Consider the following 14,314-nt stretch of genomic DNA (forward strand, 5'->3'; position numbering starts at 1 on the left):
CTTTGATTTGTAGCCACCATGAGTTTTCCACGTGATCAAAACAAGTTTTCTGACGTTGAAAAAGCTGACCGTGATTCTCTTGTATCTCATGCATGCGAGAAGGCCAGTCAACTTCAAACCGGTGAAGAAACCAACCTTGTCAAGTTGGTTATCTCAGTTATTTTTTCAATGGACCTGAATTTGAGTTTCACGAAGAGCAAATTTGAGTTTCATGATAAGGATAGCTTCTGAACCTTTCGTTGACTAACATACTAACAATCTGCTAACCCCCATTAATATAAACTATATGACCACAAAAAAAAAACCTTCAAACTAGAGAACCACTTTTGGTGACGCAGTGGAATTCACGACGAGACTAGTTAGTAGTTACGTACTAATCCAAATGAATGATAGGTACTCGTAGCCACGAGCAGTTTTTGAATCCACAAGAAAAGAGATAAACTCAAAGATTTTATTATATTAATGAAAAAAGTGAATAATTGAATATGTTACAACCTTTATTTATACTAATAGAAAAATTCTATCTTAAGTAGGAATATAGTAAAACAATTTCTTGTTATTCAAGAAATTATAAAAGAGAAATAAAATAAAAGACTAATAAAATCCTAAAAGAAAAGAAAAGAAAATTTCTAAAAGAAATCTTAAATCATGGCAAAACAAGCAAATTAAAAAAGTGCAAAACAGGCGGTACAAATAAGATTTTCTAATAATATAATTTCAAAAATAAAATTCTAATTCTAGATAAGATTTTGTATTCTTATTTTTATAATTCTGAAATCATAAAAATAAGAATAAAATTTTTCAGAATCTTATCATACGTCATCTAGTGAAGTTTCTTGTTTATCTTTCTCTCTCTAGTGGTGACCAGGGTTCGAGTCCTACAGGAGGCGAGGCTATGGGGCTAGGATTATGGATAGCCTCTAGACTCCCCATGTGCTAACTCTAACACCCCCACTAGCCTTGTATATGATGTATAGGGCTGTAAATGAACCAAATCGAGCCGAACCCTGTTAAGTTTGGCTCGGGTTCGTTAAGGTATGAGTTCGGCTCGAGTTCGATTCGAGCCTGAACAACTTGGCTCGAGTTCGGCTCGTTAAAATTTTTCAAGGCTCGGGTTCGGCTCGGTTGGGTTCGTTAAGATACTAGTCTGGCTCGAGTTCGGCTCGGATTCGGCTCGAGTTCGATTCGACCTTGAACATCTTGGCTCGAGTTTGGCTTGTTAAACTCAAATGAATCGAGCCGAGCTGAATCTAAGCTCGAATTGAGCTCGTCAAGACTCAGGTTTGATTCGGCTCAGCTCATTAAACTCAAGCGAACCCAAACTCTCTCATTGATCGTATAGAATTTGGGAGAAAAATGAGTATTGAATTATATATACAACCTTAAAATTTTTTACATTTACAAATAGACCCCTATTGAATTATTAATTAAATTTAAGTATAGGTTCGCGAACCTAATCGAGCCGAATACCGTTAGGCTCAGGTTCGGCTCATTTATGGAACGAGCCTAGAATTGAGGTTCAGGTTCAGTTCGTTTAGCAGACGAATCGAACTCGAACGAGCTCTTACCGAACTGAGCCTCGAACAGTTCGCAAATGGCTCGATTCATTTATAGCCCTAATGATGTATACAATGTTGACAAAAAAAAAAAAAAAAAAAGAAGAAGAAAAACTTCAAACTGAATCAAAATAGTAATGGGCTAAACTTAAGTAAACATAAGAGAACAGGCCGTAGCCCAGTGGGCTTTCAGATTTGCACCTTCTCCAGTCTAGTCGTTAGTCCACTACTTCTTCTTCTCCTTCTTCCTCTCTCTTTCTCTCTCCAGGGTATAGAGAAACACGGATGTGCGACGGAGCTGTACAAGAAAATGGCGTCCAAAAGCGTTGTCAGGACCGGAGGCTCTGTGATCAGCCGACTATTGAATAATCCAATGCTTCAGAAGCAGAAGAGTACGAGCAGCTCGAACCATCTAATTGCATCGAGCTGCTTCGAAATCGCTCCGATGATCTCCCCAGCTTCTCTGTCCAAGTTCCAAACCTCTCTCCGTTTTCCCCAGACCGACGACGACACCCTCAAAAGAATATCTTCCGACGGATTTTTGTACCCTTGTGGCCTCCCTTCTCTTCGATTCTTCTTACCTGATGGTACTCTCTCTCTCTCTCTCTCTCTCTCTCTCTCTCTCTCTCTCTCTCTCTCTCTCTCTCTCGACATATACATGAATTTAGGGCTGTAAACGATTACTGAGATAGATGTTCACGAGTAGCTTGGGGCTCGGCTGGCTCATTAGTAAATGAGTTGAGCTTGAGCTCCAGTTTTAAGCTCGTTTAGTAAACTAACCAAACTCGAGTTTGTTGTAACTCGGCTTGTTTATAAAAGCTCGACTTGTTTGTAGGGCTCGGCTCTATCTCCAACACCACGATGCCTAGCTCAAGCTCGATTATTTGGACTTGACTCGATTTAGACCAATTTTGAACTAGCGATTATTTGGGCTTGACCCGATACAGGACAATTTTGAACAAGCTGTGCTCGAACACTTCAAAGATCGGCTCGGCGCATGTTAGTCAATTAGGAGTTGGTAGTTAGTAGTTTGTGGGACGGACTTAAAATTTGGTAGGAGTGAGTTAGTTGCTGAGCTGAAGTGTACCATTGTTGAGATCCTAGTGTATGAATGTACATGAATTTAGGGCTGAAAACGATTACTAAGCTATTTGCGAGCTGCTTGATGCTGGGGTTGTTACGCTCATTAGTAAATGAGTCGAGCTCCTGTTTGAGTTTTAAGCTCATTTAGTGAAGGAGCCAAACTAGAGTCGGCTTGTTTATCAAAAGCTCGACTTGTTTTGTAGGGCTCGGCTCGTTTACAGAGGCTCATTTGGCAAACAAACCAAGCACCTATACCTTTGTATGAAACAAGCAGCGCTCAAGCTCGATTACTTGGCACAACTCAAGCTCAAGCTAGACAAATTTTAGCCCAGCCGAGCCCTCACACTTCAAAGTTCATTTGGGCTCGTTTGCAGTGCTAGTTAGCAGTAACATGATGATAGTCAGTTAGGACTTAAGATTTAGTGAGATGGGCTAAAAATTTGTTAGGAGTGAGTTAGTTGCTCTGTTGTGTTCATATATTTGTAGGACCAAGTGCATCCTCTTGTAAAAACGTGTATATACACATCTTTGACTTGGTAAGAATAAAATTGGTCATTGATGTGCAGTAGGAGGGCTTGAGAAATTGGGCCATCAGATTTTTATGTGTTGCTGTTTCATTCCGTGCTCGTGTAGGTTTAGCACTTGAATGTGCAACTGGCCTGATTCACTGCAATTCTTAATATTGGGTGCATTATATGTGGTTGCTTTTTCTCAATGCTAAAATGGTTGTGTTAGTTTGACTGTATTACTACACTGAGGTGTGTTGTTGAACATTATGAGAAAATAGTATGGTGGGCGTACGCTATTGTGTCGTTGGATGCAGTGATCAATTTTACTGTAATGTAGGGTTCAGGAATTTCCAATTGCTGCTTAGTGAGTTCTTTAAGTTTGATGTTTGGTTTTCAGTGCTCATTCTATTTGGTTGTTCAATTGAATAGTGGTGAAACATAGGCACAGCTCTGCAAAATATTGCTTCATACTGTTCTATGACTATCTATTAATACAAAAGCTACAAATCATTGTACTTCTCCACTAGATACTGTGTAATGTATGACCGAGTACACACTTGTGAAGAAGATGATTCTGTAGATTCAGGGCAAGAACAAGGTGCAGGGGCAATTATATGCTTAGTTCTTGGAAGGAACCTCTTCTAGGATTAGGACGTCCCAAATCATGTGGAGCTGATTCTATCAAATAAATTTACGTTGCTACTCCAAAGTCTGGATTCTTGAAGAATCACTTTCCTTTCAATTTTTTCTCTGGCTGAGTACGAAGAAGTGATAGAAAGTAGGATAAATGTAGAACCAGTATATAATTGGGATATCAATCCTACCATAAGCTATTATTTGCTGGCTCCTGGTGGGCCGACAAAACTTGGTTGCTTGCTGTGTGGACACTGGGAGTATTCCTGACCAATTCGTTTTCGTAAATGATCTGATTAGCTTCTCTATTATGCCTTAAGATTACGTCTTTCATATTTGTGAGTGGTGGGTGTTCACCTGTCATCAGATTTGCCTCTGGTGGCATTTTCTTTAGTTCTTCAACAACTCTTGCATAGGGAGGAAAAGGTCAAGAATGTTTCAAAAAAGCTTTACTTCTGATGAGGAGAAAGTCTATTACAGGTCATGTCAAGCTTAAAAGATTTACTTCTGATGAGGAAGTTATCTATTATAATTTATAGTCAGTGTTGTCATACTTCAAAACCTTGCATTTACTTTCAAAACGTCTTTTTGCTGGGTAGGGAATCGATTCAATGTTATAGTTGCTGAGAAGTTTTATTTTTGGCTCATTTTTTCCAGCTTTGGAGCATGACTACCTGAGTGCCAGGTAGTTTTGAATGTAGTTTGATGATTATGCTGATGATGGGTTTGACTAATCTTCAAATGCAATAACTACACTACTTCATGGTGTTGGCTTGGGGAGTCATGTCAGTGATGTCTTGTTTCACATATTTATAGGGATGGTCCTAGTCTTCAAAACTTCTTCCCAAATGTTCTGTTTCATGTTGGTCTGAGGAGAGTAGTCCAATTTTCAAAGGCAAGATTTGTTGCTGCAGGGCAGTTCCCACGTTAATATAAGTTGCTGATTAGCAGTAGGCAGTAGCAGAGTACACAAAATCTATCTATACCACCACTACCACTTTTGCAATGGAAAAAGAAGTCCATCTACAAGGGATGTTTTTTTTTCAACGTCTCTCATAATTGAGCTAGCAAGTATTGCATTATTGTTAGATAGATTGTTAGCTTTTCACCATTTCGGTAGATTATACTTGCTCAACGAAGTTATTTTATGCACTATTGTAATTCCTATAAACTGTTTGTTTTCTTGCTTCTTCAGGGGATGGGTCTTCATCTGGTGAGCCAATGCTCTTATTCCCTAAAAGAACATACCAACCTAGTACCCTTAGGAGGAAGAGGGTACACGGGTTCTTGGTTCGGTACATCTCTTTCTCCCTCTCTCTCTTACACACACACACACACACACAAAAAAAAAATACCGTGTTTATGCTCATGAACACATGTATGTTCATCTTTGTATCTTGCTTACATGCCTTTGAGTTCTGGTCGCCTTTCTTTTGTTTAGTGGTGGTGCAGTAACATGATTGTGTAGAAACCAACCTTTTGTGCAAACAAAGCTTGGATTGCTTGTCAAAAGAAGAAAATAATAAATCTTGGGCATGGCTTTTGTTTAAATTTTTAATGGTTGTCCAGAGATCTGTCTTCTAATTATGTGAAGTTGGTTATTTCAGTAGTTAATGGAGATTTCATCCCTGTGCATATATATCAGTTCTACTATTAATCCAAATCCTAAACTTTTTCCAGCAAATCAACCAAGGGTGGGCGGCGGGTCATTGCTCGAAGAATTGCAAAGGGACGGTTTAGAATCACAGCATAGCAGCGTGTTATTTTGACTCTGTCATGTTTCAGTGAAATCAAGTTCTAGCATACTTTTTAAGGATGGGCAACTAGGAGGAACCTTTGCTTCTTTCTGGTGGCTGCTTGAGTGCCTGAAGGTCATTTCCTAATAGAGCTATGTTTGACAGAGCATCAAAGCCCTCTCTTGTGAAGCTACTTGAATTCTCTTTGTCAAATTATCCTCTTTCGGTTATTCATATGCATGTCTGCTGCAGTTTATTAACCTAAATTGTTGATGCTAGTCTGCTAATGATTTTTTTTTGAACTCATATGTCAATTCCGGAATGTGGTTCTGTGACTGTTGCTATATCTATACACATAGCATAAATTCTCTTAAGCCCTGGAGCTATAAGCCTTCTTAAATAGTCCAGTGCATGTGAATAGTGTTTGGGGGATAATCAGAACATTGAATGGATTTTTCTAGGGGAGTGATTTTGCCACTCCTCTTTTTGTTAATGTCACTTCCCTTTGTGTCTATTTAGGATGATTTGTTTTGTGAGAAAAGAGGAGTGACATTAACAAAAAAATGAAGTGACAAAATCAATTCCCTTTTTCTATAGCCTAAAAGTTATCTTAGCAGTGAAATTATTAGTGTTTACTATTGAGTACTGTTGTTGTAAATTATTAGTGTTTACTATTGAGTACTGTTGTTGTATTAATGTTTTCCCAGCATGCTAGTACGTATAAGTTTGTTCAATAGTAATAGACTAGGGCTTCGAGAGCGATTTGTTCTATTATGATGTTTCTTCGAATGTACCAAAACAAAAACAAAAACAAAAAAAAAGCAAAAGAACTTTAGAACAAAAGGGTCTCTCTATGTATGACCCAAGTAGTTGAGGTGCTAGCAAAAGGACAAGCTGGCCCGAGATATAAAAAAGGGTATGATTCAGAGAAACGGTAACTTCTGTCTTCTGCCATTGACTTTATACAATATTACTAGAACTAGTCTGATGCAAAATAATACCTAACCGAGAAAAAAACGGGCAAGCACACAGTTTTCACCTCAAGTAATGACAAATTACACAATGCTAATCAATTTGTTAATCAAATTACATTTCGGACATTGTGAATTTCAGAGGTGGCTTAACCATGCCATTAAATTTTCGCTTTATACTGATAGGAAGTGTTTAAAAAAAATCCTCTTATTAAGGATTTGGATGTTGAACCACCAAATAAAATTGGCTTATTTAAAACTTTAGGCCACTATTTGATTCAATCCGCCACTTCTGCATGAATATTTACCGGTCTTCACAAATTCATATACCCTCTCATTAGAGGTTGGTCTCGCAATGCACGCTACACGTTGCGAGACCCTCTCATTATGGGTTGTATCGCAACGTTGGCCGCACGTTGTGAGACCCACCCTTATAAAGGTAATAGAGGGAGGTTCATCTCGCAACGCAATCTGCACGTCGTGAGACCCACCCAGGGCCGGCCCTAGGCATAGACTCACTAGGCGACCGCCTAGGGCCCAATAATTGGGCTCCTAAATATTGGGATGTATTAAATATTATACATGCTAATAACTTTTCAACTATGTTACTGTATCACAGTGTTAAGTGTCGCGTGCATTGAGTGTGTGCTTGCGAGTTTGACTCCCGACCAGCTCATTTTTTAACGCCTTAACAGTTTTGGAACTCGTCCAAAAATGGTTATAAATAGATGCTTTTGAGGTTCAAACTCGCCACACTTGATTTTAAAGAGAGAGTTCAAACACTAGCCACTAAATTAAACAACAAGCTTGTCTTGTTTTTCCTAGCGAACAAATAATTAATATAGAACAAAAATGAGAGGCCCCATTTTCAAACATCGCCTAGGGCTCCGAAAATGTCAGAGCCGAGCCTGGACCCACCCTTACGAAGGTGACGTGTTCGGCAAGTGTGCACACACGCATCTTCCCTTTACCTAATTTGGGGAATTGATCAGAAGCAGTCAGTAAAAACATGTTCACAAAGGGGTGTTGAGTGATTGTTGCTCAACGTTTTGAATTTGGATCATTTGCCATTCTCCGTTCCATCTTGTTTGTTACACTGAAGCTGTAACATAGGTATGAAAATACGTAAATTAAGATGATGGGATCCATTTGATATGACACCTCTTCAACGTAATTGGGAGTTAAAGTGCATGACAGCGTCCCCATCTGATCTATAATACGTACACAAGCACTTACTGATATGCAGAGAGAGAGAGAGAGAGAGAGAGAGAGAGAGAGTACAGTTGACTATAGAGTACTTCACAGGAGAAACACTATTGAGACACAAGTATTTAATTAAGGTGACAAGGCATTCAAGAATGGAAACATTCAAAAGTAGGACAACTAACTAGCAACATTTTAATGTTTTTCAATCCCCACAGAATTTTACAAATGTGACAGAACAGGAAGTTGGCATGACCACTTTTGAAGGAAAAATGTTGTGGACATTAATCTAGACACCGATATGTCTGCAACCGTTCAATACATGTAGATTTCACCTGCATCGTGCGGCGTTCATCGCGTGCATCGAAAGATTTCACACATGTATACATGCATGTGACATGATCCATGTTTGGACATCTGTGTCTGCGAGACTACTCCTTCAGAAATAAATGAGTTGTAATAAATAACAACCCATATAATGGACCCAAAATACCAACACATACCGTCCAGTCTAGGGATCCCAGCTTGTAGAGAAATTAGGGTTTGTCACAAATTGGTTGTTGCATGTTAACGGCAATGATGACATGATAGCATCAATGATTTCCATTTGATTGGTTGGCACATGGAGATCACGTGAATAAAAATCACATGGCAAAAATGTACCAAGATCACTTGTTGCAGCAGTAGGGTCATGTGAAGCAGTTGATGAGGATAGCATAGCACAGCCGATCATCTCACAGAGTTTTGGCATGGAAGGCCCCACAAGTTCAGGTGGATCATCGTACGGCGGTAGTACTGTCTTCTTCGGGTTTGTAACTTTATAACATGGGGCGGTGGTGTAGCTGATCATGCACTCCTCTTGTCTGAGAAAATTTTGCTGATCAATTTGTGGAGGGTGGTTATAGTCCTGTGACAATGAGGAGTGATCATATGAAGGAGGGTCTAGGGGAAGGAAACTGGGACTATCAAGACCTTGGGCTATGACTGATGTGAATGGGTTGGGGATGAAATTATGGTTTGGATTGAGTGTGAGGAAACATTCAAAAGGGAAATTTGGGTTTGGGTGATAAGGAAATGTGGTGGCTGCTAGATGATGATGATCGGAGAGGCCATGAACATGATGATTGTGATGAGAGATGAGCTTCTTCTTTATGCTTGAATTCCAAAAGTTCTTTACCTCGTTATCTGTTCTTCCCGGTAAATGTTTAGCTATTTGAGCCCATCTGCATAAGGGGAACGATATTCTTTTGCATAAATATGTTGATGAACAAGAAAGATAAGATCTAGTACGATTTAAGGTAGGAATATTGGTCGAAATTTTTTAACACAAAGAAAACTTGCCTGTTGCCAAGAATGCTATGGAGTTCGATGATGAGAGCGGCTTCTTGGGAAGAGAAGCTCCCACGTTTTAAGTCGGGCCGTAGATAATTTATCCATCTTAATCTACAGCTCTTCCCACATCTTTGCAGACCTATGTACGATCACAAGATTATTGGCCCAAAATTAATAACATAACAAAGCGTATGGTCGGAATTGCATGCATTTACGTACGTGGTACTTTTCAAAACAATTGCTGATTAAGAGACTGAAAATTACTAGTTGCAGAACAAAACAAAACATACAAGACTTGACATTTTAAAATTCCAGAGAGAGAGAGAGTAAATTAACCAGCAAGTCTAGGGACTGAGCTCCAGCATCCATGGCCATAGGTGGATATGTAGTTGATTAGTTTCTCATCCTCCTCTGGTGACCATAGCCCTCTCTTTACCTTTTGTTTGTCGCAGCATGTGTGATGTCCCATCTCTCTCTCTCTCTCTCTCTCTCTCTCTCTCTCTCTCTCTCTCTCTCTCTCTCTCTCTCTCTCTCAGGCTCTCTGTATAAGAGTGCAAAAGAAAACAAATAAGAGTACGTAAGAGGGAGAAGGAAAAGGAGATCGAGCCCTGGAAATTGTTTCAAAGGGAAACGAAGAAGGAGCGTCTGGGATGGATGATATCAACTGAGAGAGTACACTGAGGTTATGAATTTATTGACAAGTGCTGTACAAAAGAGGGGAGGGGACCCTATTAGGGTTTCTTGAATTAAAAGCTGCAAAATATCCCAAATTTTGAAATATGTTACAGATTTTCAAGGTTCACATTAACTCTCTCTCTCTCTCTCTCTCTCTCTCTCTCTCTCTCTCTCTCTCTCTCTCTCTCTCTCTCTCTCTCAACTATAAGGAGTAAACCTTCTTCAAATATCAAGATAACTTTCTTATTTGCTCTTACTCATTTACCAATTGAGCATCATTCTTTAAGTACACAAAACAGATAAAGAAAAATGAAAATAATGTTTGCAAAAATTTTGAGCGTCCTTCCACTGGCTGTACTCAATAAGCAAAGAACTTAACAATATAAAAAAACACACACCCCCGGTCCTTCTATTTGGTTGTTTGTAGCATTTCAAAAATTTTAATAGTGTCACATTGTAGTTATCAATGCCCGATTAATCTAATTTTCTGATGGAAATGAACTTTTCTGCACATGCTACGAGATGAACGGTTTAAACTACTATTGCGGGTCCCTAGTGAGCAAACAATAGCATAAACTAAACTAAATTGAACTAGATTTCAACAGCAAGACTATCTCCACCGCTCAACATACACTACTCAACATCTCACCGTGCGTCTTGGCAATCACATGTCCGGATTTTAAAATCCAAACCCGTGAGATTGAGAGCGGTGAATATTGAGCGGTGGGCGTAGACTTTCTGGGATTTCAATAACTGGTGGCTCTTGATAGGTTCAAGGAGTCCTACATGCAGTCGAGTGCATGGCTCGTCTACTCAATCAATTGCTGAGTTCTGAAAATTCAAACAAAAAATAGTTCTGCTAATCAATAAATTAGGAAGATAGTGACCCTAGCTTGCTTGTATATATTCTTGGTGTCATTTCTGGTTGAACACGTACCCATGATTAATTATCATTAGATGTGAGGTCTCAACACCCTCTCATCTCTCTAGAATGCAATGGTAAGCCTATTTAATCAGCAACAGTTTTTAAACTCGTTTTTTTTTTAGTTTTAGTTTTTTTTTTTTTTGTCATTTTGCTAGCTTGCATGACTTTACAAGTACGTCAAATTTTATGTCGGTATTAATTAGGAAATGACATTGGAGTTCATTTCCATTGTCAAGCCCCTTTTTTTCGATCGGCAGAAGTGACATTTTATTAAAAGGGGATACGGGGGAGGAAATTTCAACCAAAGGTTGAAAAATACAATCAGTTGGGAACAAAACTCAAACTCCTATAAGGATAAAGCCCAAAGCCTTGTCAAACATTGATGCAATAACATTGTTTAAACAAAAATCCTACACACGAATGAATATGCACATCCACGTACCGTTTTGGGTTTGAGACATATCTGTCCTTGGATTTGTGTACATTCATATGTGTCTGTAGCTAGAGGCAGAGAGGTACACGGGGACAAGGGAGGGCGGCCGACTCCACTGGCTGCCAAATTTTCGTAGGAATAGGTATAATTTTTACTAATTTGACCCCAGTGTAAAATTTATTTTTGCCCCAGTCCATATAAGAATTTTGTACTTAGAAAAAAAATGAGTCAAAATAAAATCTCTACCCACAAAATTCCCAAACATAGCGCTAACAAAAGGGTTTCGTTCGATGTTCGAAGATCACTCTTCAAACACTTCTCCAGTTCTCCTAATCTCTGCTCGACTGCTCTACACCAAAATCTCCATGGAAGGTAAGAGCCTCCTTCTCTTCTCAATCGTCGCTCTTTCTCTCTCTGTCTCTCGATTTCTCTCTCACAGCACAAACCAGAGCCAAATCTTATTGTTTTTCTCTCTTTTTTATGGATTCACATAATCAAATTTTGAGAATGATAAAAATTGGTAGAGACTTGGAATATCCAGATAACTTAGGAGAAGAGATTGTGAAAACCCTAAGTCACTTGTCTTGGTGAAATCGAAGGTGTAACCGTGTAGGCAAGTTTTTCCCTAATTGTAGCTCTAGTTGCCCATCAGAGTTTTTCTAGTCATGTGAATAATGTGATAATTGTCACTGGGATTTGTGCTTTTGTTGTTTCAAAAGTATGTGTGATTAAAATAGTACTTTTGTAAAGTGATTAAGTTTTGTGGGCTTGTTTGTGTGGCTTATTAAGCGAGTAATTTAGTGGTTCTAGAAAGTATGTCATATAGTATAGTATTAGTATTAGTATTAGTATATATTCTGTTTCTTTTACTTGGAAACAACCGAATGACTAAAAAATTAGTTATAAAAGTCACTGTAGGCTGTAGTTTTAAAGTTGTCTGTGGAAGGTGGACCAAATTCTACGTACATGTATTGATTATTATATGTTGATATGTTCTTTCAATTAGTAATTAGAAAAGTGAATTACACATAGTTCAAATTTTCGACCGTACTTATCGAAAATTCTGGCTCCGCCATTGTCTGTAGCATTGGTTTTATTTACGTACGGTTCTAGTATCTTTTTTTTTTTATCAGACGGTTCTAGTATCTTGATTTAACACATTTATAGGACGGGAAGGTGCTGTATATAATTTTTTAAATCCCCTTAATTCATAGTACGTATTTGCATAAAACTTAAAAATTCTTTTGTGTGGCTGTTGACTAGCTAATTGCGTCGGCTTTGTAATTCTTACATGCATGCACCTACTAATTGGATACAGAAAGTCGACATACACAACTTTAAAACAAAGCTCCGAACGTAATTGTATCCAGAACTGTTATGCATGCATGTGGAGTACTCATGTGCATCCAACAGTTCCGGACAAATTTGTGCACGGACGTTGCATGTGTTTTAAAATTGTGTACTTACTGCTTAGCATGGTAGAGATGAAAAGCAAAACGTGATTGTTTTCGTGGTTGTTATTATATACGTATACGTATTCGCTCGCTGCTAGCTAGGATTACACCGGCCGTTTTAACGTAACCTCTGATATGATCAATTCTATTTTTCACCTTCAGATAACTACTGGATGAAATTGAAACCTTTGGACTAAGAAATCAAAGAGATTAAATTTCTATTTATAACAGCCATCAATAAAAGGCAAACCAAATTTCAAAGTAGTAAGAAATTAATGCAAGCCAAAAATAAGCGAGAGCATTTTAGGGTTTAATTTCCACAGATTAATGAGTACTAGTACCGTAAGAATTTTCGGATAGGGACAGGTCGTGAATAATTATTTGCGTGCATGTTTAATTGAACGTAATGATCATTTCATTGACATGTTAAAAGGGATCGATCGATGCAATGGCCCGATCGAAAGTTTCTCAAAATAGTGGGAGACAGAGAGCAACAGCAGCTAGCTCCAAACAAGGCCTCCCCTTAATTGGTTACTATTTTGTACTGTTGCTTAAATTCCTACACATGATCACGACAATACGAAAACAAGAATGCCAAAAGTAATGATGATCAGGAAGGAAGAATGAGTATGAAAGGTTACACTTCACAAGTAAAACATGGACGTACGGAGGAGTTGATCGTAACGGTTCGGCATGCAGCTGGGTGGTTCTTATTAGAGATCACAACGGGAATTTTCTGGCAGGCTAGCTAGCTTTCAATGTCATATTGGCTCATGGTAGCTCCATTCTAGCAGCAGAATTATATATGGGGTGTGAGGGACGGATTATGTAGGGACTAAATATCCCATACTTATTTTTAGTTCGTAATAGATATATCGAAACCTTTGCACCAAAAAGAAAAATAAACTAGAAATAAACTCCTTCAAAACGAAGTCAGTTTTTAAATTCGTACTCGATCTCTCTCTAGTACTCGATCTCTCTCTAGTAAGCAAAAGTAGTGCATTATAGAACGAGAGTTTGCACCCCTTGGGTACTTGGTCCCAATCAAGTCACAAGTAGGAATAACACCACAATAATGTAAATTCTATGCCGATCATTCGCAAATTAAAAGCATCCGCACACTTGTACGCGTCCCGGTAAATACTCATCCAATTCAATTTCTATATTCTGAATCTTGCATGATTTTTGCTTGATTAACAGACAAGCTGACAGTCATAAGTGCAAGTACTGCAATTAATCATGACAATTTAGCATAATATTTTTCTTCAAGGACAAATCATGATAATCTTTCTGGAACCCATCACTCGTTAATTTTTAGCTTTACTAGAGTATCTACTGCGGTGTCCAATCATCCTAATCTTCTAGTACTATAAAAAACGCTTCTATTAGGGTCGACTTTTTTTTTTTATAACTAAATGTTCGGATCAACTTGTTCGCTGCACTTCGACTAATTTTAAGACCCTAACATTAACGGGACAGTCAAACCTACAGTGACCCAAAAGTTTTTTTTTGCTTGGCAAACGGAACTTTTTATTAAACTCGAAAGGGTACATCGATGAGGAAACCAAAAGTACAAAGATCTAGCCAACCAAAGTTGGATAAAACACCCTGTGACCCAAAAGTTAGGGAGTATATTTTTTTCAGATGGGACATTCTGACTTTAGGTAAATGTAAATCATGCAATCCGGTCTTATATAGGGGTACTATCTTAATCTTCGCTTCTACAGGGAAAAAAAGTTCATTAAACTACTTATCACGAAAGCAAATTTGTTCACGCACTAACCAATAACTTGTAGATCACACA

General features: G+C 38.4%; 2 protein-coding genes across 2 annotated transcripts; one reads left to right on the forward strand and one right to left on the reverse strand.

Annotated features, from left to right (window-relative positions):
• The first annotated feature begins 1,781 nt into the window (after positions 1–1,781).
• On the forward strand, positions 1,782–5,891 carry LOC131335758 (uncharacterized). Its single transcript, XM_058371250.1, has 3 exons — positions 1,782–2,143; positions 4,977–5,076; positions 5,462–5,891. The coding sequence occupies exons 1-3, from the start codon at positions 1,867–1,869 to the stop codon at positions 5,532–5,534; spliced, it is 450 nt and encodes a 149-aa protein (XP_058227233.1). The 5' UTR covers positions 1,782–1,866; the 3' UTR covers positions 5,535–5,891.
• Positions 5,892–7,771: 1,880 nt separating this feature from the next.
• On the reverse strand, positions 7,772–9,821 carry LOC131335757 (transcription factor MYB26-like). Its single transcript, XM_058371249.1, has 3 exons — positions 9,360–9,821; positions 9,033–9,162; positions 7,772–8,914 (listed from the first exon to the last, which is right to left on the reverse strand). The coding sequence occupies exons 1-3, from the start codon at positions 9,490–9,492 to the stop codon at positions 8,203–8,205; spliced, it is 975 nt and encodes a 324-aa protein (XP_058227232.1). The 5' UTR covers positions 9,493–9,821; the 3' UTR covers positions 7,772–8,202.
• Between the last annotated feature and the right edge of the window lie 4,493 nt (positions 9,822–14,314).

The sequence above is a fragment of the Rhododendron vialii genome, chromosome 8a, assembly GCF_030253575.1.
Source record: "Rhododendron vialii isolate Sample 1 chromosome 8a, ASM3025357v1".
In the NCBI taxonomy this organism is placed as follows: Eukaryota; Viridiplantae; Streptophyta; class Magnoliopsida; order Ericales; family Ericaceae; genus Rhododendron; species Rhododendron vialii.

What these genes read in the sequence shown, in the direction of transcription:
- LOC131335758 (XM_058371250.1), top strand. Translation starts at nt 1,867, where the DNA reads ATGGCGTCCAAAAGCGTTGTCAGGACCGGAGGCTCTGTGATCAGCCGA. An exon ending in TCGATTCTTCTTACCTGATG is followed by an intron (nt 2,144 to 4,976) that starts GTACTCTCTCTC and finishes TTGCTTCTTCAG; the next exon opens with GGGATGGGTCTTCATCTGGT. An exon ending in GTACACGGGTTCTTGGTTCG is followed by an intron (nt 5,077 to 5,461) that starts GTACATCTCTTT and finishes AACTTTTTCCAG; the next exon opens with CAAATCAACCAAGGGTGGGC.
- LOC131335757 (XM_058371249.1), bottom strand. Translation starts at nt 9,492, where the DNA reads ATGGGACATCACACATGCTGCGACAAACAAAAGGTAAAGAGAGGGCTA. An exon ending in CTCAGTCCCTAGACTTGCTG is followed by an intron (nt 9,163 to 9,359) that starts GTTAATTTACTC and finishes GATCGTACATAG; the next exon opens with GTCTGCAAAGATGTGGGAAG. An exon ending in CATAGCATTCTTGGCAACAG is followed by an intron (nt 8,915 to 9,032) that starts GCAAGTTTTCTT and finishes CCCCTTATGCAG; the next exon opens with ATGGGCTCAAATAGCTAAAC.